Source organism: Enhydra lutris, unplaced genomic scaffold (assembly GCF_002288905.1).
Source record: "Enhydra lutris kenyoni isolate GAN:26980312 unplaced genomic scaffold, ASM228890v2 scaffoldscaffold7, whole genome shotgun sequence".
Classification (NCBI taxonomy): Eukaryota; Metazoa; Chordata; class Mammalia; order Carnivora; family Mustelidae; genus Enhydra; species Enhydra lutris.
Genome location: NW_019154091.1, coordinates 41,332,081 through 41,359,759, shown reverse-complemented (window position 1 = coordinate 41,359,759; position 27,679 = coordinate 41,332,081). Strand labels below are relative to the sequence as shown.

The 27,679-nt window shown below is 37.7% G+C and overlaps 1 protein-coding gene across 1 annotated transcript in view; it reads left to right on the top strand.

Annotated features, from left to right (window-relative positions):
• LOC111142152 (RAS like estrogen regulated growth inhibitor) overlaps positions 1 to 27,280 on the top strand; it is a 118,004-nt gene extending 90,724 nt beyond the window's left edge. The window contains exons 3-5 of the mRNA XM_022495140.1: positions 13,410 to 13,466; positions 22,936 to 23,009; positions 25,538 to 27,280. Coding sequence (XP_022350848.1) covers positions 13,410 to 13,466; positions 22,936 to 23,009; positions 25,538 to 25,945 — 539 coding nt within the window. The 3' untranslated portion in view covers positions 25,946 to 27,280. The remainder of the gene's footprint in view (positions 1 to 13,409; positions 13,467 to 22,935; positions 23,010 to 25,537) is intronic.
• Positions 27,281 to 27,679: the final 399 nt, after the last annotated feature.

Here is a 27,679-nt window from a genome sequence, read left to right as displayed (position 1 = left end):
TATACCATTTATCTTTAAGAAATTCCTTGTGAAGAGAACTGACATTTATTCTGTAACTCTCTCTCAGAGTGATATTTTTGTCAGAAAGCAGGACAAGTCAAAATTTTCAAGCTTAAACCTAATAACTTAAGAGCAACCCCTAGACACCCATCTGGAACTAATTTACATCTCATTTTAACTTGTGGTATTATAAAAGCACTCATTTTTATATTGCACTAATTTTAAATTTCCATTAAATTATTCCATTTCTATGTTTTCATTTGGCCTAAGGGTTTTTTGGTGTCAAATTATTTTGACCTTCATAGGGAGTAGAGCAAGGCAGGGAGGGGAGGTGAGAGTGGGAGATGGACTGCTTCAGAAACTACATCTATATGAACAAATTTCTGTCCCTTGCCTTGATCTGTCAACTTTTGTAGTTTAGCTAGAAATTTTGAAGAGCTGAGGTAGGAGAAATCATAGGAAACAAAAAAGATGATCACGAGATGAGGCTGAACGTAGAGTTTTGTGCTAAATCCTCTTTTCTTGCTTTAAACTACCTATGTGGGACATCTTATCCATGCCCATTGCATCTAGAAGTCACTACAGTGTCACTGTGGCAGAGATCACTTCCTCCAGCTTCGGAAGTATGACGTCACCCTCGTGATAGTGTCAAACAGTGTCTGGGACATGATAGATATTTAATGAATATTCAACGAATATATGTTGAATGTGTGATAGATAAGTAGATGAATGGAAGAATAGAGGATAGACGCATGGATGGATGGATGGATGGACAGATGGATGGACAGGTGGAACTTCTCTATCTGGATGTTCTCATTAATGTCTCATATTCAACATGTTCAAGCCTAACCTCACTTACTCTTTTTATTTTCCTTACTTGTTCTTATATCATTTCCCCATTAAATTCTACCTCAAAGATTTCTCTGCCTTACTCTCTACAGCTGATCAATGAACAGTTTCTATAGATAACCAGTTCATATCGAGCCATCCCCCTACTCAGATGACTGTCTACTCATAGACTTCAGAGTAAAATCCAAGCTTTTCAAAGTGACATATGAGCACCTTCCTAGTCTGGTGTCCAAAGAACCTCACAAGCTACCCTCCCCATAGCTCCATCCTCACATCCCTCAACCAACCCTGAATCACATGTATTTCCAGATTAAACCAGGCTCTTCTATGTCTAGGCTTTTGAACATTCCTCTTGGAATGCTCCTCCTAAATTCGTGAACTTCAACTCACCCAAGATTTAGCTCTAATATGAAGTCATTTCTAATATCTTGCTTAGGGAATCCCCACAGTCTTGCTTTCTTTGGTGCCTAACACAGTGCTCAATAAATATTTATTGAGTAAATGGATGTGTGTAGAACTTACAGGGAAGTAGGGAGAAGCAAAAGAAGAGTCAAATGGATATGCATTTGAAAATTATTAAGTCTAGATATCCATATTTCTGAAATCTGAATTCTGTGTACCTGTCTTTACTCTGAGCCCCTCTCCTTAAGATCTGACATTTTAAATGCGTTTTTTTGATATTTCTTTCTAGTCCATCTCCACAGTTCAGAAAGGGCTTTTACCCTTTACCACTATGGGTCCTGAGATTCCAAACTGCACAGTCTTGGTCTCAGCTGTCACTGACAGTTGTTAAGCCAAACTTCAAAGAGTTGTCCTGGCCCCCACATAACATGATCCTACTAGACAAGGCTCAGGGCTGAGATCTCCATAGTTGACTTTGATTTTAGGTACAATGGCCCATGTTTCTTAGAAGAGGCTAGAGTAATCAGGAAAAGAGGGGGCTGCTAAAAAGAAGACCATGAACTTGAGGGTTGGTGGTTAAGGAAAGACCCAGGAACAAGGTATGAAGGACCAGAAGTATCGGACCCAGGAGGTGGGAGAATAGGGAGATTTGATTCATTTTTTCTTTTCTTTTCTTTTTTTTTTTGAGTCCTGATTTAACAGGAGGATGATAGAGGTCTAGGTGATAAAGGAAAGAAGGTGAAACTGACTTCCTCTGATATTTTAGGTAAATCTCTGGTTTGTTGTCTGTAAGATGGGACAGAAGCAGTTATAGGCTTGATGCTTTAAACATACTATGAGGATTTTTTCTGTTACATATTTCTTCCAGAAAACACAAGGGTTTTTTTTTTTCTTTTTTCTTTTTCTCTGAGGCACTAAAACCAGGTGGACTCATCTGTGTCTGGTTTTCCTTCTTTTACCAACACATCATAAAAGGACTTAAATTAGAAAATTATTCTACCTGTGAATCTTTTTATTTTTCCTGAAACATGCAAAGCCACAGACTCTCATCTCCTCAAGAATAGAAACTTACTTTCTTTGCTGTTTCCTTCATTGCCTAAAATGGTTCCTGACATTCTGTTTTTTGTTGTTGTTGTTGTTGAATGAACTTGCTAGTGTCTGAGGAAACCAGTAAGGAAATAGTTACTTATCACATTCTACTTTATGTCTATATCATTATACACTTCTTTCCTCCTTTGTTGCATCCTTAAGATCTGCTCAAGAGAAAAACAAAAATTTTATTTATATAAGAGGTTCTCTTTTGAAATTCATATTCTCTTTCTGTGTTGCCATGGTTTCTGGTCATGGATATTCCTCCACTAAGGATGAAGAAATTTAGTGATGAACAAAAAAAAAATGTGCTTTTTCAAAGCATGCCTCTCCATAGAAGTATGCTTATCTGGAAAACAATGTCAACCATTCAGAATTATATTATGTCCATAGAAATAATAAAATATAGTGGTGTGTATTCAATATTGGACAGGTTTTTTTTCCCAATATTCAAGGTTTAAAGTAAACAAAACTGGGTTTAATCTCAGTTCTGTCACTTCTCTGCTTTGTAAAATATACAAGTTTATTTACTTTTCAGTTCAGGTTTCTTACACGTAAAATAGAAGCATTAATTCTTACCTTTAAGAGTGTTTTGAGAAATGAATAAGCTTGTATCAGGATTCAATACAAACTCCCCTTCTGATATTAGCATTCCAAAATTCCCATTCATGTTTTTAGTTAATACATGACTAAAACCTCCCTAATGAGCTTTTTGAAGAGTATATACACTTTTAATCCAGTGCTAATATCATTAATAAATGGAGTCTCCACAAATGTATTTTATTCTTCAATAAACTGTCTCTACAAATATAGAGTATGATTCCCTCTATTTTTGTAAGTATGATTATTTTTACTTTTGTGAAGCTTTTTACCACTGCAGGGGTGGAGTTAAACCTAACGCTGCTATTAATATAAGATCAGGGATCGTGGTTCTTCTCTGGCGGAGAAGAGGAACGGTGTGTCCCGCCCTTCTCAGTCCGTCCTGTTTGCAATGGACATGCGAACGAGGCATTGGACCTGAGAAGGGGTGGTATATATTCAATGGAAGTTACTTTAAAGAACACATATTTCTTAAATAATAAAGACACCCTAGAGTGCAGACCTGAGTACACTGGTAATATGGAAGCCAAATTATTTTCCAGTTTTTCATTGTTTTCATCTCTCAAATATTTACTGAGCACATGCACATGTATTGGGCAATGTGCCAGCCCCTGGAGATGAAGAGGACATGGCTTAATCTATAACTCCAGAATCTGTAAGACATACAGGAATGTAAATTAATATTTACAAGGCAATTGTCCCTGTTCTATAATAGAGAAGAAACAAATGACAATGTCATGGCCGAGAGGGAGTGATTCATGGCTTGGGAAGGCCAGGGAAGACTTTAAAAGGGAGGGGGTACTTCCCTACTTAACCACAGATAGAAATGCTCTGTAGTGAATAGTAACGCCATCTATGAGTCTGTTCCATTCTAAATATATCTTTCTTTTCCTCTTTCTTTGATTTAGTTCTATATTATTACTTAACACGCTGACTAGTTTTTAGCTTATTTGAACTTGCAAGGATGCAAAGTTTTTTTAAAAAAATGAGCCCAAAAGTATTTATGGAGCCCCCCAAAGAAGTTACGATCTCTGCACTCTATTTAAAATAATAGTAATAATAAACTGTAAAAGACACCTTAAAGAAGCAGTGAACAACATTAAAATGAGGAAGCAAAATTGTATCATGAGGAGGACTACAGTGTCTTTTGTTTATGTCTTTATACACCCTGGATTACAGAATGAGAAAAATAGTGTTAGTGCTCCACATGGAGAAAAGAAAAGAAACTCTTGAATGTTCAGAAGCTTATGTCTGCAGAGTCACTTTTTTCCTAGAGACGTTACAGGGTTTTAATTCTTTTCTTTTGTATTGAAAGCAGTGTTTGTGACTACACAGTGTATATTCTTCAAAATGCACCCTATATGTAAAGTACATACAATTTTCACCCCCAGATTTTTCCAATGAAGAGTTTAGTAGCCTCAGGGGAGCATTTCGGCATGACTCCTCAGCTGTCTGATGACAAATTCCTCTTCTGTAGAAAGAGGGGATTCTGCTATTGAGTCAGGGTTGGTGGGCACTGAAAGGGGGTCATGCATTTCAGGAAGAAATGTAAATAGTCTGAGCTTCAATGTCTTCACCGGCGTGCACAGATACATGTGCATAAGCATATGGATACACATTTATATCAACTCTGTGCTGTAGGGCAGTGAAGGGTAAAGACATGCAGTTGGCCCTTATCGATGTGGGAGTGAAGGACACCAACTTCCCGCGCAGTTGAAAATCCATGTATAACTTTTGACTCCCCAAAAACGTAAGCAATAGCTTAATGTTGACCAGAAGCCTTACCAATACCCTTAACAGTCCATTAATACATATTCTGTATGTTATGTAGTAGATACTATATTCTTACAATAAAGTAAGCTAGAGAAAATAGTTAGAAAAATCGTGAGGAAAAGAAAATACATTTATGGTACTGTACTGTATTTATTGAAAAAAATGTGCATATATTGGTGTGCCTGGGTGGCTCAATCAGTTAAGTGTCTGCCTTCAGTTCAGGTCATGATCTTGGGGTCCTGGGATCAAACCCCACATCGGGCTCAAACCCCACAGTGGGGAGCCTGCTTCTCCCTCTGCCTGCTGCTCCCCTTGTTTGTGCTCTTTCTCTCCATGTCAAATAAATAAAATCTTTAAACAAAGAAAGAAAAGAAAAGAACAGGAAAAGTGTGCATATAAATGGACCCACACAGTTCAAACCTGTGTTGTTCAAGGATCAACTAACACCTGACCTAACCGTGCACACTCACTGAAGGAAGGTGGGTAGCAATACTAACAATACTGCGTATATTTTTAAATGCTTTCCCACTCTAATTTTCATGATATTGCTTAAATTGATGTGTTTCATGACCTGAGAAAACAGTTCTCAAGTGGTATGAAACTCTTTCATCCTTTTTTTAAAAATTATTTTTCAAATACTTTACTGTGACTTTTACCTATAGTTCATAAAATTCAAACTGAAAGCAATTTAGTGTTGATTTGGCCACCCATGTAGACTTGGGATGACATACCACTGCCTCCTGTTCTCAGCTGGCCAAGTAATCCCATTGTAAGTCTGTAATGGGAAGGGGGAGAAGAAGAGGGGAAGGAGCTACTCGATCTCCTGGCTGTGGCCTGATTTTGAGAACTTTCACACTTAAGGCACTGTGTACATTTATTATAATATCTTCACGTAATTTTCAAGCATTAAGAATTCTATTTAAACACTGAAAAATGCTGTAAAAGAAGAGAACAATGATTTGGATAACAAGCTGTAAGTATACTCATAACCCATAGTGGACTACGGTTGTTGTGGCCGTTTTAGCCACGTTTGCCTTCTTTTTCTATAACACAAAAAGTTGTTTGTTTTTCACAGAGTAATTCAAACTCTGGGACATAATTGTTCTGAACTTAGCAGACTCTCAGTGGAAGGTCATTAAAGACATTAAATATCTCAAAGCTATCTAGTCTTACAACTTAAAAGTAACCATTTTTTATGAAGGTCCTGCTGGTTACAGAATAAAAACCATACACATCACTTAATACATATTTATAATAACTTTTCATTATGATATGAATGTGGGAGATAACAAGCACCATCTTTGAGCATATATAAAACCAAGGGTGTGTTAAACAGGATATAGGCAGAATTCAAGAGGAAGTCAGGTGAAGAACAATGTTCTTTGGAGTGCCTGGTGGCTCAGTCCATTAAGTGTCTGCCCTCAGCTCACGTCATGATCCTGGGGTCCTGGGATCCAGTTCCACATTGGGCTCCCTGCTCAGCAGGGAGTCTACTTCTCTCTCCCCCTCTTTTCTTCCCCCCTGCTTGTGCTCTCTGTCTCTCTCTCTCAAATAAATAAATAAAATCTTAAAAAAAAAAAAACAGTGTTTTTTGAAGTACCCTTAATTGACACAGAAATTCTTTTCCTGTCCTAAAAAAATCTGAACTGGCCATTTGAAACACGGTTAGCTGGCTTTTTCCAGAACAATCAGTTGACTACAGTTCCATAAGCACATTATAATTTTCCCATGATAAATGCTCACTGTTACATGCTGCTGAGTTTGGGGATATATTTAATCAACAGCAATAGCTAATTGATACAGAAAGAAAGGAAGGGTTTCACAAAGGAGATTATATTTGAACTAGATTTTGAAGGGTGATTAGGATTTTATTAGTTGGATAAGGACTTTCAAGGTGGCAGGGACAACACGATTAGATGCATGAAGAGATGAGCATGCATGATATTAAGTAGTACAAGCAAACTGGAGGGCCATTGTAAGCATCAGGAAGTGATTGAAATTCAGGTTGCAAAGGTATATGAGGATCAGGGGAAGCAAGGGAATCATTTTATATTATATAGCCATATATTATATATAATTATATATAATGTATATTATTACATTATATATAATTATATATAATGTATATTATTATATTATATATAGTACTATATTATAACTATATATAATACTATATATACAGTCTGCTAATTATTATATATATTATGTTATATATATACTATATATAATATATATTATATTATAACTATGTATGTACTATATATAGTCTAATATACTAATATATATTATATATAATTACTATATATTATAGATGAGAAAGCCTAACTTTGAAGAGAACAGGTGATTGGAAACTGCTTTAAGTGATAGAGCATTCAATACACCTCAGTCAGGAAAGTTCCCTTCAGACAAAGGACTAGATTTTTTTTTTTTTAAAGATTTTATTTATTTATTTGAAAGAGATCACAAGTAGGCAGAGAGACAGGCTGAGAGAGAGGAGGAAGCAGGCTCACCGCTGAGCAGAGAGCCCGATGCGGGGCTCGATCCCAGGACCCTGGGATCATGACCTGAACTGAAGGCAGAGGCTTAACCCACTGAGCCACCCAGGTGCCCCAAAGGACTAGATTTTTATATTAAGGATACTTCTTTAACAGACCTGTAGAGAAGAACAATAATCACAAATATTTAGGAGGTCATACATGCTTAAGGATCTACAAAACAATTGTATTGTAAACATTATTAATCAGGTTATTTCATAAACCATATAGGTGAAAAATAATGGCATCACAAGAACTGTTTTAAGACTATAAGCCTAAACAGTTTAACATTTGAAAGTTCTGTCAGAACTTTCAAAAAGTTCTGAAAGTTCTGTCAGAATTATACTCTCCTGAGTATATTTAAAAAATTTTTAAGGCTAGCATGTGTGTTAGTTTTCATTTACCTTGAAAAATTCATTTCTTTCTAAAAGTTGATTTGCTATACAGATCATGTCCAATCAATTTTCATAAAATATTATTCTGATCATTAAAGTTGGTACTTTTGATGTTTTCCTCATCTTGATAAGGACATCAGAACTTATTTTGAATAACTAGCCCCAGACTTGTTAATTTTTTAAAATGGCATAACTATTTTAACATAGAAATGTTGCCTTTTAGCATTTGCTTATAAATGAAATATTATCCTATTGAATTATTACGTTGATGTCACTTTAAATAATATTTCCTTGGCTCAAACTCTACTTACTGAATTTTCCATTTTGTTAGAAACCAGCTTTCATAGATAATCATGAAATTCAGTTCCAGTAATATAAAAAATAAACCACATATAATGAAGAATTATTCAAGTAGGTAATGTATTGAGCAAAATGTTCTTCTCTAGATTAACTTTTAGACATGTTTGGCTTATTTAGTTTCAAGGTACTGGGAAGAAAATAAGATATTTCAGAAAGCAGAACTTACTTGCAACCAATCAAATATGTCAGACCTCAAAACTTCAGGGAAAACAAGATCATACATCAGAGTGCTAGCAAAAGTAAAGGTTACCAATACCACCAATTTACCTCAGAAGAAAAACCTTTGCTCAGGATAGTTAGGATGGAGAGGACAGGTGTTCAAGAGAAAATTAAATCAATGTTGCATTAACTCATTAAATAAATTACAGAAGTATAATTTGTAGAAGGCTTTTGAAATACCCATTAGAAGGCATTTCAGAGTGTATATTTATATAACCTTTCAAGAAAAAGCTATGGAAACGTGGCATGGTTTTGTTATGAATTCTCTTGCCTTGTTTGTTTTGCTTCTTCTTTCAATGCCTGGTTATTATTTCACTGCCAAGAGAGTGAACTGTGACATGGATTGATGGATCTTTTCCATCCATTCAACAAGTATTTTGCAGTCTACTATGTGCCAGACACTGTTCTAGAAACTGGAAGACAGTGATAAATTAAACAAATGTAATGTCCTCACAAACATACATGCTAAAGAAAGAATCAAGTAAAATCATCATCATCATAATAATAAATAGAATTTCAGTTGTTATTATTAGTGGTGGTGGTGGTGTTGATTAACAGTAGTAGAAGTAGTGGAATGTGTGGCTAGGGGAGTGGCAGGAAATGACCTCATCCTCAGCTACACTCATTATTGTTCATTTTGCCTTAGGCACCCTGGCCTGCTTTTTGTTCCCTGACCATATCAAGCACACAGTCCTGCTTTAACGTGTTTGCTTGCATTGGCTATCCCCTCTCCTTCAAACACTGTCCCCCCAGGGATCTTCTCATCTGTTTCTTTTTTTTTTTTTTTTTAAGATTTTATTTATTTATTTGACAGACAGAGCTCACAAGTAGGCAGAGAGGCAGGCAGAGAGAGGAGGAAGCAGGCTCCAGGCCGAGCAGAGAACCCGATGCGGGGCTCGATCCCAGGACCCTGGGATCATGACCTGAGCCAAAGGCAGAGGCCTTAACCCACTGAGCTACCCAGGCGCCCCTTCTCACCTGTTTCTTATACCACCTTGCCAATGAGGATTATCCTGTCTTAAATAATAACTCTTACACCGTCATCCCCAATGCCAAATCCCCTCACCTTGTTCTTTTGTCCTATAGCACTTACCGCCTCTAATGTATTATAGTTCTTATTTCTTATTTTTATTTTTTATCCGTCTCCTAGGAGAATATAAGCTCTGTAAGGTCAAATCTTTGAATTTTTGAATTGTTTGTGTGTCAAATAAATATTTTTGATCTTTGAATTGTTTACTGGATTATTGCAAACCCCTAAAACGGAACCTGATACCGAGTAGGCACTCAATAAATAGTTATTCAATGAGATGAGGTCAGGGAGAATTTGAGGAAAAGATGTGGCATGAGATGGTTTAAGTTTTAGCAGAGACATTATCTGTGTGAAGAGCAGTTTGGGGGAGTTTTGAGGGTGCAGCTGAAGGAGGGACCCCACTGAGGAAGCAACTGTATTATCATTGACAGGTGAAATCATGTGATGTGAGTGGTAGTGGGGGAGGAGGGGAGACATGGCAAGATATATCCCCTATGAAAGTTATAGCTCCTAATAAAATTATAATCAAATTTGTGGGTAAGTAATACTAAGGTTTTATGGTTCCATCAGTAAATGGTGAATGTCAGCAAGCACCTCAGACCCAGTGGAAATAATAGAGATTTAACAGATAACACTTCCACAGATGTAAGGTTATTTTCATTCTTTAGAATAATAATTTTAAATTAAAATATTTTTGAAAATAAAAATATAGACAATGCATTTGTCTTTTCCATGAATAATCTGTGTGTGAGGAGATAAAAACGTGTCTTTTAAGAATAAACATAAGGGAGGCACCTGGGTGGCTCAGTGGGTTAAGCCTCTGCCTTTGGCTTAGGTCATGATCTCAGGGTCCTGGGATCGAGCCCCACATCGGGCTCTCTGCTCAGCGGGGAGCCTGCTTCCCCCTCTCTCTCTGCCTGCCTCTCTGCCTACTTGTGATCTCTGTCAAATAAATAAATAAAATCTTAAAAAAATATAAACATAAGGCATGTCAATTTTTCAATGTGGTTTTGATGTTTTTTATTGCATTTGAAATAGACTGAATTTCAGGCGCCTGGGTGGCTCAGTCAGTTAAGTATCTGACTCTTGACTTCAGCTCAGGTCATGATCTCAGGGTCCTGGGACTGAGCCTCACATCAGACTCCCCACTCAGTGGGGAGACTTCTTGTCTCCCTCTCCCTCTGCTTGTGCTCTCTGTCTCAAATAAATAAATAAATCTTTAAAAAAAATAGATTAAATTTAAAAAAAATATGATCCTATTGTTAAAATAACCATCATAAAACAATGTGCAACTCTTAAAAAATATTAGAAATGTTTAGATTGATTTCATTGATAAAGCCTAGCAACATTGCCCCATTGGAAGGTAGCTCCCTGAACCTGAGCCAATAACCCATCAGTGAGCAGGAGCAACTTCTCAACAACAAACATGACATCTCAAAAGTCACCAAAATCCTGTTTATATTCATAGAACAGCTTCCTTAGAATCCAACCCCAGAGCTACTTTAATATGAGAAAAAATTCTAACAAGCTTATTAATATGGCTTATTGGTCTTTAGAAAAACAAAAGTAACAAAGGAGATTCCAGTGGGTTGGTTATTGGAGGTGGTCTTGAGTCCCAGTGACTGTGGCGAAAAGAGAAAGCTGGGGGTTCCCGGGTGGCTCAGTCAATTAAGCGTCTGCCTTCGGCTCAACTCATGGTCCTGGGGTCCTGGGATTGAGCCCTGGGTCACATTCCCTACTAACGAGGAGTCTGCTTCTCCCTCTCCTTCTGCCCCACCCCCCTTCTCATGCATGCACTCTCTCTCTCTCTCAAATAAATAAATTTTTTTTAAAAATCTGTAAAAAACAAAGAAGAGAAAACCATGGTATTTGAGGGAGGAAAAAAAGTATGTGTGTGTATGAATGTGTGTCTTCAAAAGCTGAACTATTTAAAGCCCTAGCATTCCAGAATTGTGTTGCCTCGACCATTCTATGGCTTCTCACAGTATTACCGTGTAACTGCACAGGATGCTAATCCAGGTTGTTCACTAAGATTGGGACATTTTTAAATGATTCAGTGTTATTCCGTACTCAGTTTGGAAGGGCAATCGAGTGTCAAATACATTTTAGAAAGATTTCTTTGAGAAATAATTGAACTTTAAATGGTCTTAGAATTGGGTAAGTTCAAACTTCAGTTATGTGAAATTTTATGAATTTTACTACCTCATTGCTTAAGGATGTCTGGTAAGTGTATTTTTCAGGGTGAAACTTTTGTAGTTAAAACTACATACTCTAACAAAAGGTGAACTCTGAATAAGGTCAGCAATTATGTTTACTAACATGCTAATTTAAAAACAGGAAAATATCTGTCTACTGCTTACTGCTTCTTACATGCAAAAAAAAATGCATTCTTGAGAGGGTGAGCAGTGACAGACTCTGAAAATTGCAGATAAAACCACAAGTACACTCACTGTGGGAAGTATTATAGGGTCAGTGGCCTTGCTACTTTAGGCACTGCAAATATTTTGGCTTCAATTCAGACTCACACTCTGTAATTAGAAAGAACATTGCTACTTCAGTCTCCAGCCAAGCCACATATGTTTGTGGTCTGTTTTATGAGGTTATCATTGCAATTTGCCTGTGATCTCTCCCATAAGACACTATGGTAGGGGTGATATACTTCTCTGTTGATCCTACAGTGGCAACAAAGGACAGACTAATAGCAACTTCCAACTAACTAGTTCTATTTCGTCAAGGAAGAAATAGCCTACTACATACAGGACATTTTGGTAAAAATAAAAATATTCTAATAATAGATATTTTAAAACTACAAAATACGATAGACATTAATTTTCTAGTTAGGGTCAGTGGGATCCCAGGAAGACCACCGAAGGTCTTCAGAGTCCTCATTAGCATGTTGTAATTATCTGCCAAAATATGTGTATATACATTTTACCAGGGAAAAGAGTCCAAGCTTTTGTTCTATTTTCGAAGTGTCTGTGACATCCCTTTTCAAAAAAAAATTTTTAAGGAGGTTAAGAACCACTGTTTTCAATACTTCTATAGGAAAATGTCGAGCATGTGTCCCACTGGTTTTTAAGGACAATGGAGCCCATGCATTAGGCCAGTTCTCCTCCTGTCACCAGCTTCCAGTCAAGTATTATCTGGAGGGCCTGGCCTTAAATTAAGTTGAGAACAGTGGATAAATCACAGGCCTTGGAAACAGACTGCTTGAGCTCAAATCCTAACTTGGTCACAAACTAGGTAAGTGACTCAGTGAAATTTTTTGAGCAGTCAGAGCCTCAGTTTCCTTATCTGAAAAATGGGAACAATCATAGTATCTGCCTCATAGGGATGAAATAAGGGTTGAGAGGATTATGCAAGTAAAGTGTTTCCATGGTTCCAGACCCTACCTCTGACTGTACTATTTCATCAGTGTCACCTCTGATGAGCCTTAATGAGTCACTAATGAAATCTGTAAGTTTAAATATCTGGTGTTTTTTTAAAGATTTTATTCCTTTATTTAGAGAGAGACAGAGAGCGTGTGTGCATGCACATGAGTAGGGGAGGGACAGAGGGAGAGAATCTCAAGCAGACTCTTCACTGAACGTGAAGAGCCCCATATGGGTCTTGATCTCACAACGCTGAGATCATGACCTGAGTGGAAATCAAGAATCAGACACTTAACTGACTGAGCCACCCAGGCGCCCCTTAAATATCTGTTTCTCTGATAATACAAATTACCAGCTAGTGATCTTTCCATTGCAGTTAAAAATCATTGTGTTTTCAATTCACTGTTGTTAGTCATCAGTATTCAATCTCTAGACACCTGTATTGTGATACTTTATATCTAAATTCATTGTTTTGCTAAAATTGTTATGAGTGAGCATTTTCACGTTATGATGTCTTTCTTTGCTTGCTTGTTTTAACCCTGTAACTAAAGGAACAAATCGAACCCGTTCATTAATGCGTCATTAAGACTTTGTGCCAATTTTTAGACCACCATATGAAATTGAAAATTCTCTTGAACGAACATGAATAAATGCATTGGGTGTTTATATGCCAAGAAATGTAAGGCACTCTAGTTGTCTGGGCTACTTCTCTTTCTGTGCAAAGATAAGAACCACAAGAAATTAACAAATTTGTTTGAAATGTTGCTCTTTTTTTTTTTTTCCACAGCTCTTGTAGTGAGATTCCTGACCAAACGATTCATCTGGGAATATGATCCCACTCTCGGTAGGTCAAATTTTATTTCCTCCTTTCCAGTGAGAGTTTATGAGCCAAAAGAGGCAATGACTTTTTCTGTTGCAACATTTTGAAGCACCTACCAGCTGTTTGGGAAGTATCTCATCAAATCAGGCAAAGAAGCCCTTCAAGAAGCTGGACATGTATTTCAGACTGTCTGTGCTTGGAACTGCACAGGATTTTCATACATAGAGGAAGACCAGAGCCAGGAAGGAAGTGGGTACAACATGATGCCCTCACATCAGAAAAGGCAGCATCATTCTAGTGGGAGAAGGAGGACACAGTGGCCAAGGCTAACCTGGTGTGGAAAAAACTGGCACGCTGAGGGGAGTATCACAAGAAAATAAACCTTCCGAACACTGATTCAGGGAAAATATAAAAATAAACTATTTCTGTCCAAAGAATTTGATTAAAGTCTATCTAAAAAAGAAAAAAAGAGGGGTGCCTGGGTGGCTCAGTGGCTCAGTGTGTTAAGCCTCTGCCTTCGGCTCGGGTCATGATCCCAGGGTCCTGGGATCGAGCCCTGCATTGGGCTCTCTGCTCAGCAGGGAGCCTACTTCTTCCTCTCTCTCTGCCTGCTTGTGATCTCTGCCTGTCAAATAAATAAATAAAATCTTTAAAAAAAATTTTTTTAAAGAAAAAAAGAGGCAACAAAAATTGGTGTCTGTAGAGCTTGAAAGCAGCATAATATTGTATGAAGCAATCGTCAGGTTTTTTAAGTAGTCAAAACGAGTGCTTATTAGATAGCTGCTTAGTCCTCATCCTCAAAACAGTGTTGACAATCCAAGGGTTCTAATTTAAGCTTCAGATTTTATTCCAAATTAATCCTTTGAGTTTTTGTTCTTTATGCTTCAGGGACCCCGGCTGGGTCTGTAAAGGGCAACAACTTTGAATCCAGAGGAGGCTGGAGAAACATACGACCTTCGTTTCATTACCAGGCCCAGAGTCCAGGCTGAGCTGGCCTTACTCAGAAGAATGAAAAAGGCAAAGATTATTCCTTTTTTTTTTTTTTTTTAATTTCATTCTGTTTGGTTTAGTTATGACTCCAAGCTTACATACTTCACGTTAAAAGGGAGATTTCTTCCCCTTTTTGCCTCCTTTCATTGCTTTTATTCATTCAGTCAACAAATACTCTTAAATGCCTCCTATGTGTCAGATCATTGCAGGTGCTGAGGATAAACCAACAGACAGAAAAAGCCTCTGGCTCTTTTGAGCTAACAGTTTAGTAAAGACAGAAGAAGAGTCAATAAACAAAGAGAGGTCAGATAGTGATAAGTACTACCACAGTCGTGAATGCAGAGGGACCTTAGAGTTTATTTAATTTATAACTTTGTAATCTGGGACTTGTTTTTGTGAAAGTGCAGACGGCAGATTCAACAGTGTTTCCAAATTGTTGCCAAACCGTCCTGCTATTATTTACGAAATAGTCCCCACTCTGCCCAAGCTACTGCCAAAGCTGTTTTTTGTTTGCTTGTTTGTTTGTTTTTAATACATTGAACCATTTACCCTAGGATATGGCTTTAGATTTGCCTTTTATATCCACCCCCAGTTCCACATTCTTCTGATAATGAGCTCTGTGGAACATTTTGACACAGAGTAGAGAAAGTCCTTTATCTCTAACTTTCTGCACAATTATCTTGGCTAGGATTTCTAGTTTATCCTTCCAGGCCAATTTTTAAAACTCTATCACAACATGACATGATTTTGATTGGAATTGCATTAAAACTACAAATTACTTTGAGAAGACTCACATCTTTACACTATTCAGTTTTTTTTTTCAAATCTAATAACATGCCTCTACATTTATTAATCTTTACTTATTTGTTTTTGCTTTTATTTTTTTTAAAGACTTTATTTATTTATTTGACAGAAAGAAAGAGAGAGATTACAAACAGGGGGAGGGCAGAGGGAGAGGGAGAAGCAGGCTCCCTGCTGAGCAGGGAGCTCTGTGTGAGGCTTGATCCCAGGACTCTAGGATCATGATCTAACTGAAGGCAGACGCTCAACCAACTGAGCCACCTAGGCACCCCTGTTTTTGCTTTTAAATAGTTTTCAACATTAACAATTTTTTAACATTTTTAACATAGCCACAATCTAATCTTAAAATGATATATTTGGATCAAAAATACACCTGGTTTTAAAAAATCATTTGCTATCTATTATTTGCTTCACATAAATAAATACTCTCCTCTTATATTTTCATTACTTATCTAAGCTTTACAAAGTTCCTGAGAATCTTAATGCTTTATGGGGGTTCAGTAGAAAAATCCTGATTTTTACTTAGCAATCCCAGTATATCTCAACAAAATAAGAAGCTTATATAAAATGATCTATTTTTTTTAACCTTTCTGAATGTGTTCCAGTAACCAGTGTTACTATTTTAAATCAGTTTTAGGTGAACCATTGTCATCGTCCCTTTTGTTTTATTCCTTCTGAAAAACAACTGCTGTTAATAGAAATCTGCCCGCATCAGTTATCTATAATACAGGCTTCCTTCACTAAGAACAATGAAAGTTTATTGAGTGACCTTGTACCGTACTGCTTAAAAAGGATTACTGCTGCTAAGCAACAAGAGCGTTGATCAGGTGTATGACTCACTTGCAGGTGAGGGTTTCATTAACTCACCCTGGAAACTGGTGTGTGTGTGTGTGTGTGTGTGCGCGCGCGCTAAAAGTCACCAATATTCTAGCCTACAGGAGTTCCCCATCTATTTGACCTAAGATGAATCAAGATTTCTGGGGCTTGACTTCATACTATCACAAAGTTTCAAAACCACCACTGAAAGGGAAAGCTCCCATTAAAAAGTTAAGTGGCATATTTGCAAAAGCCAGTCTTGAGTTCTGAATTCAGAGCCTTCCTCAGAAACATACTATAACACTGTATGTTAATTATACTTCGATAAAAGAAAGGAAGGGAAAAAATTTTCTTAATAGTTCAGTGCTGTCAACTTGTGACAGAGTTATTGCTCCTTGAGAAGCTGAAGACTATGAACACCATTTAATGTTTCAAAATTGGAGTATCTACCACTCTGAGGTAAATTTGTGAAGGAAGTTTGCTACCATGATAGTAAATGATTCTCAGACTCTTTGTTTTAGTGGGTTTTGCTCTTTTTTTTTTTTTTCATGGAGAAGAACTACCATTAGGGATGCAAGCACAGGCGAGAGAGAGGGTGAGAGGGAACAAAACCCACGGTCTGTTTGCACTTGTGTTTCATAGAAGAAGCAAATATTTTGCACATCCAAATGGTTTGAAGGAATTAGCTAAGAAAAAAACATTTAATTCTTTACACTGGGCAATTTTAGTTTTCCTTACATTTTTCTCATTTCACTATGGACCAGTGAAATGTTAGTCAGAGACCAGAGGTGGTGTCTGAGTAGCATTTGAAAACCAGAAGTGAAGCCTGTGAGGTTTAGGGCTCACACCATCTGAACAAGAACCCCCCATGGTGGTGAGGGTAACATTCTCATTGTAGAACAACAGGGTCCATGTTCTGATTAGATCCCCAAGAACTGAATCCCTGCTTCTGAGAGTCCTATTCCCCTTAGAGAGTGTTGATCATGGCAGAGAATAGGGACAAAGGCTTAGATGGTGCTAGTTGTGCGTCCGTGGGAGGGGCGGGGGGCATGCGCGTGCGCATATGTGTGTGTGAGAGAGAGAAAGAGATGGATGTTTGGGGAAGAAGAGAGCGACCACATGTCAGCACTTACCACTACTACCAGTATATTGGAAGCACCATACTCTGTGTTTGAATAGATAATGGAGTCTCTGCTTCGTGAATAAAGATTCAGACAGGAACAAGGGTAGGAACTGGGAGACAGATCCACTGGCACTTGGGGTTTTTGATTTGCTCTTCCTTCCTGCATAACAGTACCCTCTGTTTGGAAAGAAAGTCTTATACAAGAGAGAGACACACCCAGAATAAATTCTCTGAACTCGAGACTAAAGCAGAAGTGCTTAGCCAACTCATGGAACCAATCAATATCGGCACAGCAAGGAAGATTGAGATCGTCCTTTGATGAATAAGTCCAGCAAAGTAAATTTATTCAAGATTATGTGGCTGGTTTGTGTTTAGACCAGTAATAGAACTCAAAGTCAGTACAATTTTCACGGTAGCATAAATCAGCATTACTAACGGCTGTTGTTACTGTACCGGCTAAATGTCCATATTAATATGTTGAAATTTGCAAAAAAGCTAAATCAGTAAAAGGATTAACCATCTACAACATCCCTTTGAGCATCAACTTCTCTTAGCATATACAAAATCTACTACTACTTATAAAAGTATTACTGAATACAAGTTTTAAATCACGCATTCTCATACACAGTAAAATTCGGCATATTTTTATTTTTTTAAAGATTTTATTGATTTATTTGACAGAGTGATAGTGAGAGCAGGAACACAAGCAGGGAGAGTGGGAGAAGGAGAGAAGCAGGCCTCCTGCGGAGCAGGGAGCTTGACGTGGGGCTCCATTCCAGGACCCTGGGATCGTGACCTGAGCCGAAGGGAGACACTTTAATGACTAAGCCACGTAGGCTCCTCAGTTCGAATTTTAAAATGTACCAAATTCCATCTTGAAACTAATATTGGTCTTATAGTGTATATTATTTTGTTTCATTTAGATATATGCCTTAAACAATCACCCCTCTTCCCTTTAAAAAGAAAAAAAAAAAGACTCTGAATCTTCATTTCAGGTTAGTAAGAACAAACTAAAATATGTGTCCACTCTCCACACACATACACATTTTCTCTTATGTTTTGGAATGAATAGTAGAGTTTAATTCCAAAAAGTGCTTAGTACATTTTTTCAAATTAGCTTCGTTAAAGTTAGCACACGGAGGCACAACATTTTGCCTGTGTGGGCTATATATTTCCACTGTTGACGTGAAGATATGGGTTTCTAATGAGAGAGAAGAGGCTTAAAGAGAAAAGGCTCAAAATGGCATGAAAACAGTACTCGGCTTCGATGAAATCATTGCTGCTCCCCGCTGCTATGTCTGTGGCAGACATTCCCTCATTTCCTGCATTCCTTCATTTTTGTTTCGGTTAACAAACAACCAGAGAATCACACAACTTCATACAATTTTCATTATATTTTATTTCCCCCCTACTGTGGCCTTCTGTGGTTGAAATACATATCCTATTTATCATGGAAGCAACAGAGAAAAATGTCCCTGTCTGTCAGACAACTTCTGGTGTAAAGAGATGGAAGAGAGCCCAGAACTCTGTTTTCCAGGCCCCAGGGCTGATGCCAGCCCCTTTAAAAAGGAAGGTAGTGCAAAGGCCACCACAGAACAGAATGGAAGAAAAAGAAACGGCATAGATCCTAGCTGGCCTGCTGCTTCTGGGCCTCTCTCCTCCTCAGGCTGGAGGACTGAAGATGCAAAAAGAAATAATTGAGAGAACATTTAGAGATATTTAGAGATAAGAAGTTGCTATACATCGTACTTTAGAGTGAAATTATACAAAATAATCATCTCCCCTTTCACATAAAGAGTAGGGGGATAGAATGTTCTAGAATTGAGAATCATTGTACATACCACAGACGGATTACCTATTCTAACAGAATGACAGTACTGCGCAAATATGTTTATTAAAATACATTGAACATAAGTTCCTTTTTAAATTTTGCTGTTCAGAAAAGACTTCAGCCGCGCGCCATGCCTGTGGCAATGATCGTGACGCAGCTTATAGCAGATAGAAGGCTAGGTTATGCTAGTTAGTTAAGCCTCCTTTCTGTAGTTTGTATTTTAGGTAGAAGATTATATTTGTAGCAGAGTAATAAAAAACTGTGGCAAAAGAAGAACTGTAAAATAGTTGATGAGATGAAGAAATGAAAGAATAATGAACAAATAAATAAAAGGACCGACTTACTGGTCACCCTGTTGAGACAAACTTGCAGGTTTATTTGGATGGTTGGTTGGTTGCTTGGGGATTTGGGTAGTTTAGGTGTAAAGAATTAAGTGAATCATGTTAATCTATCCACAGTACCATTCGTGTGCTTATGAATCCTTTATATCATTTTTATTACATTTCTATTATTTTGCATACTTATTTCTTTTATATTATATATTTCTATTACTATTAGCTATATTATTTATATGATTTCACTTTATTTTTCCTGCATGCCCCATTGTGACACCATTGGCCTCCTCTTTCCCATAGGTATATAATCTAATATGTTTGATTCTTAGCATAGTGGTATAAGCCCCATTCCAAAGTCAATCTTCCTTAGATCCAATGTCAACTCTACCACTTACCACTTACTCTGTCTGAGCTTCGGCAAGTTATTAAATGTTGTTGTGCCTCCATAGCTTTGTGTAACAGGAGATAATACTAATATCTACTGCAGAGATATTTGTGAAGATTAAATGAATTAATATGAGTAAAGCATTTAGAACAATTCTTGTTCAAATAGTAAGCAGTATATACTAGGTATTACATATTTTTTGAAAGGGGTATTTTTCTGTGTATCCATAATCCTTAAACTTATATAAATTTCATTATGCTATAGATCTTTCCTATAAAGATAATCATGTGATGTTTTTTTCTTTAACACTTTTTTCTCATTCAGTGCTTTACTGTATTAAGCTTCATTAATAGAAAAAATACCCAAATTATAGAAAGAGCCCAAGTGTCTGACGAATGGATAAAGAGGTGGTGTGTATGTATATGTAATGGAATATTACTCAGCCATAAATAAGAATGAAATCTTGCCATTGGCAATGATGTGGGTGGAGCTAGAAAGTATTATGCTAAACAAAATCAGTCAGTCAGAGAAAGACAAATACCATATGATTTCACTCATAGGTGCAATTTAAGAAACAAAACAAATGATCATAAGGGGTTAAAAAAAAGAGAGGAAAACCAAGGAACAGACTCTTAACTATAGAGAACAAACTGATGGTTACCATAGAGGAGGTGCAGGGGTGGGGGGGATGGGGGAAATAGGTCATGGGTATTAAGGAGGGCACTTGTGGTGAGCACCAGGTACAAAACTAACTGGAATTTAAATAAAAATTTATAAAAATGCATTGATAGACTTTAAACACTCTTTGTATTTCTGAAAAAACTTTAACTGATCGTGATGTACTTTTCTTTTTACACTATTGAACTCAATTGGATAATATTTTATTTAGGATTTGTGTATCTATGTTCAAGAATAAAGTGAGCCTATAATTTTCTTGTCCTTTTCCTCTTACTACTCTTATACTACTTCGTATTAGAGTCACGTAATTCCCCACAAAAGGAATTGGATGATTATCCTTTTTCTATTTTCTAGGACAACTTGTTTAATGTTAATAGAAATCTCCTTTAAAACCAATCGGATGCAGTTGCTTTTTATGATCAGAAGGGATCAACAATTAACATCTAAGTTACTTACCAGTTACTGACCGGGTTAAGTGTTCCAGTTCTCACTGCGCCTGTCCGTACATGTTTCAATATGAGAATTTATCAGGGTTTGAAATTTGTTGGTATATAGCTCATAATATTATTTTATTTTCATTTCATCAGAATATGTAGTTATTTCTTCTTTTATGCTAAATTATGCTTGATTGCTCCTTCTCTTTTAATTTATGAGTCAGTATTGCCAGATTTTTTATCTCTACTCCCACCTTTTTTATTTTTAAATCCCTTCAAACCCCATGCTTTGGTTCTGTTAACCTTGTGTCATTCTTTCTTTTGTGGTTTTCTCTTTTACTTCTTTCCTCATATCTTTTTGGATTTATTCTATGTTCCTTTTCTGATTTGTTAATTTCAATACTTAAGTCACTTCTCCTTTTGCTTTCTTATGACATCATTTTCGGGAGTAGGACACCTACATTAACTCACTCAAATCTGCCTCTTGTCTCTCCCCACCCTGCCCACCCCAATGTATTGGTATCATCGAGAATTATAATTCTCAATTGCTTTTGATGTGGTTTGATTGCTTTGTTTTACACCACTGGGATCTCCAGTCCAGTTTTGCTGGTGAGAAGTCTAATGTCAGTCTGAGTCATGTCCTTCTGTAGGTGATGTGCTTTGTTTTGTATGTCCATTAAAATTTTTCTTTATCATTGATATCCCTAAATTTTGCTGTGATTGTTTTATATATGGGATTTTCTTTGTGTGTCCTTTAAGTCCTTATTTTTTTTAAACAATGGTGCATCTTTTTTAAAAAAGATTTTATTTATTTATTTGACACAGAGAGAGAGAGCACAAGAACAAGCAGGGGGAGTGGCAGACAGGGGAGAGGCAAGCTCCCTGCTGAGCAGGGAGTCCAGTGTGGGGCTCGATCCTGGGACCCTGGGATCATGACCTGAGCCAAAGGCAAACGCTTAACTAACTGAGTCACCCAGGCACCCACGTCCTTTTGAGCTGAACTGTTCCAAGACCTTTCATCCTGAAATGTCTGTTTTTTCACCCTCAAGTATTTTTAGCCCTTATGTACTTTATTGTCTTTGAAGCTCATTGTATAAGAGATAATAACATGTCCATTTCTATCATCCATCTCTCTTACATTTTACTTTTTACAGTTTTATTATCATGTACTAATGCCTTCTGGAAGAGCTCCTCAACCCGACCTTCATCAGCTCTGTCAATCATTTATTGAGCTTGGCATTTCAGCTCTTCTATTTTTCATACAGAGCAGCACCAGTTCGTATTTATTTTAACATCTGGTTTCCATTTCATGTGGTGAAAGGCACACTCAGACCACACAAAGTTCTTGCATCTACTGACTTCTCACCCCCATAGAGCTTGGGGACCACCCTGATATTAACCTACCAGCCTACAGCTGGTACTGAGCAGTTGTCATTTTTCTACCCTGAAGAGGGAACATGAGCAGGAGAACTCTGCTTTGTTTCCTCTCCCTCCATGTGCCCCAGCCCTCCTCTGCTTCCCACACAACCCCCAAACATGGGACCCAATGGCCTATGTGGCCTACCACCATGAGGGTCTCTCATAGCTTTACATGGTCATTTTTTACATGGATGGCTATCCACCTCCTCTAATGTCTAATACAATTCCAGGTTTGAGGTCTTGAAGGAAATGAACGGCTCCTGTTTATATGTCATCTTGTCAGGGACAATCATTAGCAGTGATTTCCTGAAACTGCGTTCTAGGAGTATCAAGATACCATGTGTTTTGTGGGAAGCACTTTCTCAGTCTAGGATGTAGAGACCCTATTTTATACACCAGGAAGCTGGCCTCCTAGAAGAATAAAATGAGCAAAGAGACATAGAGATTCTCCCATGTTATGTCCTGAAAGTCTGTGGCTCCCACATGAGAACCCAGACTTCCAGGAGCTCAGAGAGTACAGAGATGGCACATTCTTGCCTGTCCATCCTCTCCTGCCTGGGATGCACATTCCTTTATGCGATACAAACAGACATACTTCTGTGACTACTTTGTCATTTAAAGATCAAATTAAATCATGCACTAATTTACTTTTTTACCTTCCTTCTTTGTTCATTCCCTCAGAATCAACCTACCGACACCAAGCAACCATTGATGATGAAGTTGTCACCATGGAGATATTAGATACTGCTGGTCAGGTGAATAAAGGGTTCAGTTAAAATGTTTTCTGGATCAAATAAAAATGAGATGTGTACATGCATACTATGAACAAAATTAAGACACTTTCCTCCAATTAACTAATGATGCCTAAAGACTTTTCTCTTTAATTATCTAGTTATTTATATACTAACATATTTGAAAGAGCTTATGTGTGCATCCTTATATAAATTACTGGGTACTTCGGTGGGGGGGGATTGATAATACTGTAACATTGACATGACATCATTTAGAATTACCCACATGTATTTTGGGGAAATAGCAAGATATTAAGAGGTTCATGGTTAAGTATTCTGAAATGCTCTGATGGAGTTAAGCATTTCTTTTTACTGGGGAAATTCTCAGAGACTTACATGCCCATGTATAAGATGAATCTTTAAGAATCTCAGTATATATTATATTCTAAACTTATATAACCCCAGAATCACTTTTTAGAATGCTGTGTTATAAGAATCTTTCCTGTAATATTCTTTCCAGACCTCAACACATCCTATTGAAAATTTGAACCACATAATTGTACAACAAACAATCCATTACAAAGGAAACTAATATAAGTTTGCCCTGATGGCAGTCAGTTCTGAGATTACACATTGGTTTGTAGAGAGGCTTAGTTCTCAAGAATAAAATGATCACTAAGAATGAAAGTTAGGGATGTTATGCCCAAGTTTTCGCGTCTGAGAGACCACCAAGGAGCCAAGCACCGATGCAATCACACGAGGGTTTATTTGACAAGCTTAAGCTTGGGCCCAAGTATACCTGACACAGCGGAGTAGGGACTTGGACCCCGAACCAGATTACAGTCAGAGTTTTTAAAGGCAGAGAAGGGGTGGACTCGGCAGTGGGTGAGGACAAAGGGGATTAGGGATGGCGTCTAAGTCTCTAAGGACTTTCGGAAGCAAGGTGTCCAGGACCTTGAGGGGCTAGCTTTTGTTGGGAGAGAGGTTATTTATTACCAATAATAAAAATCTTCTTGTGAGACCCTTTAGATGTGTATCAGTGGGCCATATACTTGGGAGTGATTCTCGACACTATCTTGGAGGTTTAGAGATAAATTTTCCTAAAGGAATTGTTAAAGTCGATTTAGAGGATTCTGGTCGGATCTGTCAGGGTAGGGGGTTGGTCAGGCTAGGATTGTCCTTAGCAAAACCTCAAGGTGAGAGCAGTTAAGTCCCCAGGGGAGAACTACTCTGTTTCAATAGTTTGTCAGTAGGTGAGGAATTTTAATGATTTTCTTCTGCCTCTGTTTCCCACATCAGCTAAACTTGAGGTGGGATGGCCTTAATTTTCTCGGCCTCCACATTTCCCCCTGAGCAATTTTGACCCTTAAATCTTTAAGGTTGTTGAAGGCGGAAGGTCTCATCTTCTGTAAATTCTTCCTGCTGAGTAGGGGTGTAGAGTTGTCCCTACCTACTCGGGTCAACATTGATCAGTTAAGGAATGTCCAGGGGAGTTACGAAAGATGGAGGCAGCTGAATCCAGGGGTTAAAATCAGTCATTAAAGGAGAGAGAGACTGTTTAAAGTGCTAACCTGAGTAGGTCAGAACCCAAGAAATATTTTGTGATAATCTAGAACATCAAGATGGCTTCACTTATGTCAGGGCTAGAATCAAGGTGGGTACAGCCTTGTTTTTCTTGGCCTCCACAAGGGAGCTGAAGGATTTCATGGTGCTCTATCAGTGACCTATGATCTGAAGAGGACTTTAAGCATTTAACCCAAGAAGACACTTTTATTTCTCATCACCACCTCCTTCTTATATGTGCTTCCCCTGGCACCCAACCCTGATTCTAGAGAGGGGTGGCAGGGACTTGCATGCCTGCAAAGGTTATTTGAGCCCATGAAAGTGGTGCATTTTGAAATCTCATGTGCAACTTTCCTAGGAAAGAATGATCACCTCCTTTGAAAATCACTTCAGATGAGTTTCTACCATTATTGGGACTTTATAATATTTGGGAGGTGTTTAGAAAAAAAATAAAGCCCTTGGATTTGAGATTGACTCTCTCTACAGTTTTTCCCTGTTTTTCTGTCCCTGGTACCCAACTGTCTAGAATCTGAAGGCAAAAGAGATTAAATCAAAAAATGAAATCAAAACCATTCACTAAGCTGTGCCTCTTAATCTGATCTCTAAAGGGTGTTGTGAGGTCTACTTGTCTGTTACCTACTCGCCAATTCTTTGTGATGAAAATCCTTGGAGGCAGTGTGCCCAGCTAAGATGATTTCTTTATACTTCTTGTAATTACGGATTTAATGATACGGCAAGAGGAAAATCAGAAGCAGAAAGTTAAAGGTCTATGCAGTTAGAACATTTTTAGTTCCCTGACATATCCTGCTATGAGTAAGTAATACTCCTATTCCAAACTGATTGAGAAAGGAAGCTTCTATAGGCAATCAAGAAATTTTAATGACACCAAATATAAAGAATAGTAATTAAGGACTCATTATTGGCATGAAAAGCAATATACATTGTGATGACTTCCAACTCCCCAACTGCCATTGTTTCCTTGTCAACAGGAAGACACCATTCAGAAAGAGGGACACATGCGATGGGGGGAAGGCTTTGCGCTGGTCTATGACATTACTGACCGAGGAAGTTTTGAGGAAGTACTGCCCCTTAAGAACATCCTGGATGAGATAAAAAAGCCCAAGAATGTGACTCTTATCTTGGTCGGAAATAAAGCTGACTTGGACCACTCCAGACAGGTTAGTACTGAAGAAGGGGAGAAGCTGGCCACAGAATTGGCTTGTGCTTTTTATGAGTGTTCTGCCTGCACTGGAGAAGGGAACATCACCGAGATATTCTATGAGCTGTGTCGAGAGGTGCGTCGCAGGAGAATGGTCCAGGGCAAGACGAGGCGACGCAGTTCCACCACACATGTCAAGCAAGCCATTAATAAGATGCTCACCAAAATCAGTAGTTAAGTGGCTCTGTTCTTGCAAAGGCCCAATGGAGGTAGGGGAGGTAATTGGAAACACTTTCTTGCCCCTTTCCCCCCCTTCCCCTGCCCAAAGTAAAAGAAAATACTCCATTCCTTGTACTGACTCTGGGAAATGTCTGGGCTTCCCATTGTTCCCAGGTCCCCATATGTTGAGAAGTTATAGAGTGTTTTATGCAATTTTAGTGCAGACAATTTCCTCTTTTCCTGCTTGAATAAGATACACTCTATTGTAGTTTGAACCTGTAATCACCAGAGATTCTGAAATGGCTGGGTTCATATTAAGCTATTTTTAGGCATCCTCACCTTGCTTGAATAGGTTGAAGGCTTTTCTAAGGCATTTTGACATTCCATTCCTTGTCAAAGACTTCAAATGATCATCTTAAAACTGGAAAGTAATAGAAAATACAGTAAAAATCTGGGAAGAGCCGCTGAGATACTGGAGCAGGGAGTAGAGCCCTAGTTCCTCTTTGAAATGAGGATTTTCTTAATTATCTCAAATTGTCTAGTTTTTCTTTAACTCTTATTTTGTTCTTAAATTCGAGCACATTTTCACAAAGTTTTCCACTGTAGTAGAGTTCCATTTCAATTTGAATGGGTTCTCAATGAGCTCTTGATCACTGTACTCTGATTCTTCTTCTGCGGCTTCAACAAGATTTCATTATAAGAGGCAGAAGGATCCTTCAATTCAAATCCTGCTAGGTCATTTCTCACCAAGCCCAGGGTAATGTAAAGACATTAAGAGACTTTTCACCAAACTCTGACTTCACTGAATGCTAACAGAGGATTTAGAATTGGAGATGTCTGATTCATTTCTCTGTCTCTCTGTTTATCATCTTAGCAGAAAGACAACAGTCCAAAAAACAGGAAAATCAAGAATGAAGCTAAATTTCCCTTCCATTGGGGAGCCAAGGCTCTAATGCCAGGCACAGTAAGAAAAATTAGTCTCTGATTCATTAAATTGTCTACATGACTTCTTCTATTATTTTGGATAAATTAATTCACTTAGAATTCAGAAAAGAATGAGTGTTTGAAGTTCAGTATCCCTGAATAAATGTGTATAAAACAGATTCCTAGATTGTGAAAGTATAGTCTGCAACTGATTAAACTTCATGATTTTTTTTTCCCTATTATGCCCCCATATATCAAGATTTGGGCACTTTATTTTAGAAGAAAATATATATCTTTTACATATGTGTGTATTTATAAATGCATAGATATATGTATAAAAATTTGTAAGAGCTGGAAGCTTTAATTCACCAATGCATTTGGACAACTTGATGTAACTATTTTATGTGATAAAATAAAAAGCATAATTTTCACATTCTGTCACATTTGAGCAGTCTTTCTTGTGATGGCATGAAAAGTTTGTAATTTTAGGAGAAACTTGAGTAGACAATCAAATTGTAGAGTTGTCAAAGCAGTGAATGTGGTATTAAAAATGAGCTCTTATTCCTAATAACAGCTATTTCTGTAGCATGCTTAGGTGCTATTTTAGGCACTTCATGTATTATCTCATTGAATCCTCAAATACCCTACACAGGTGATATTGCTATGCTCACAATTGCAGGGATGAAGATATTGAGCTACAAGGAAAAATGACTGCATAGCTATTTAGTGGGTAGAGCCAGGATTTGAACCCAGAGAGGCAGTGAGATGTAGAGCTCATACTATATTAGTAGACTGACATATAGCTCTTGTTCTGGAACTGTGAGGATGA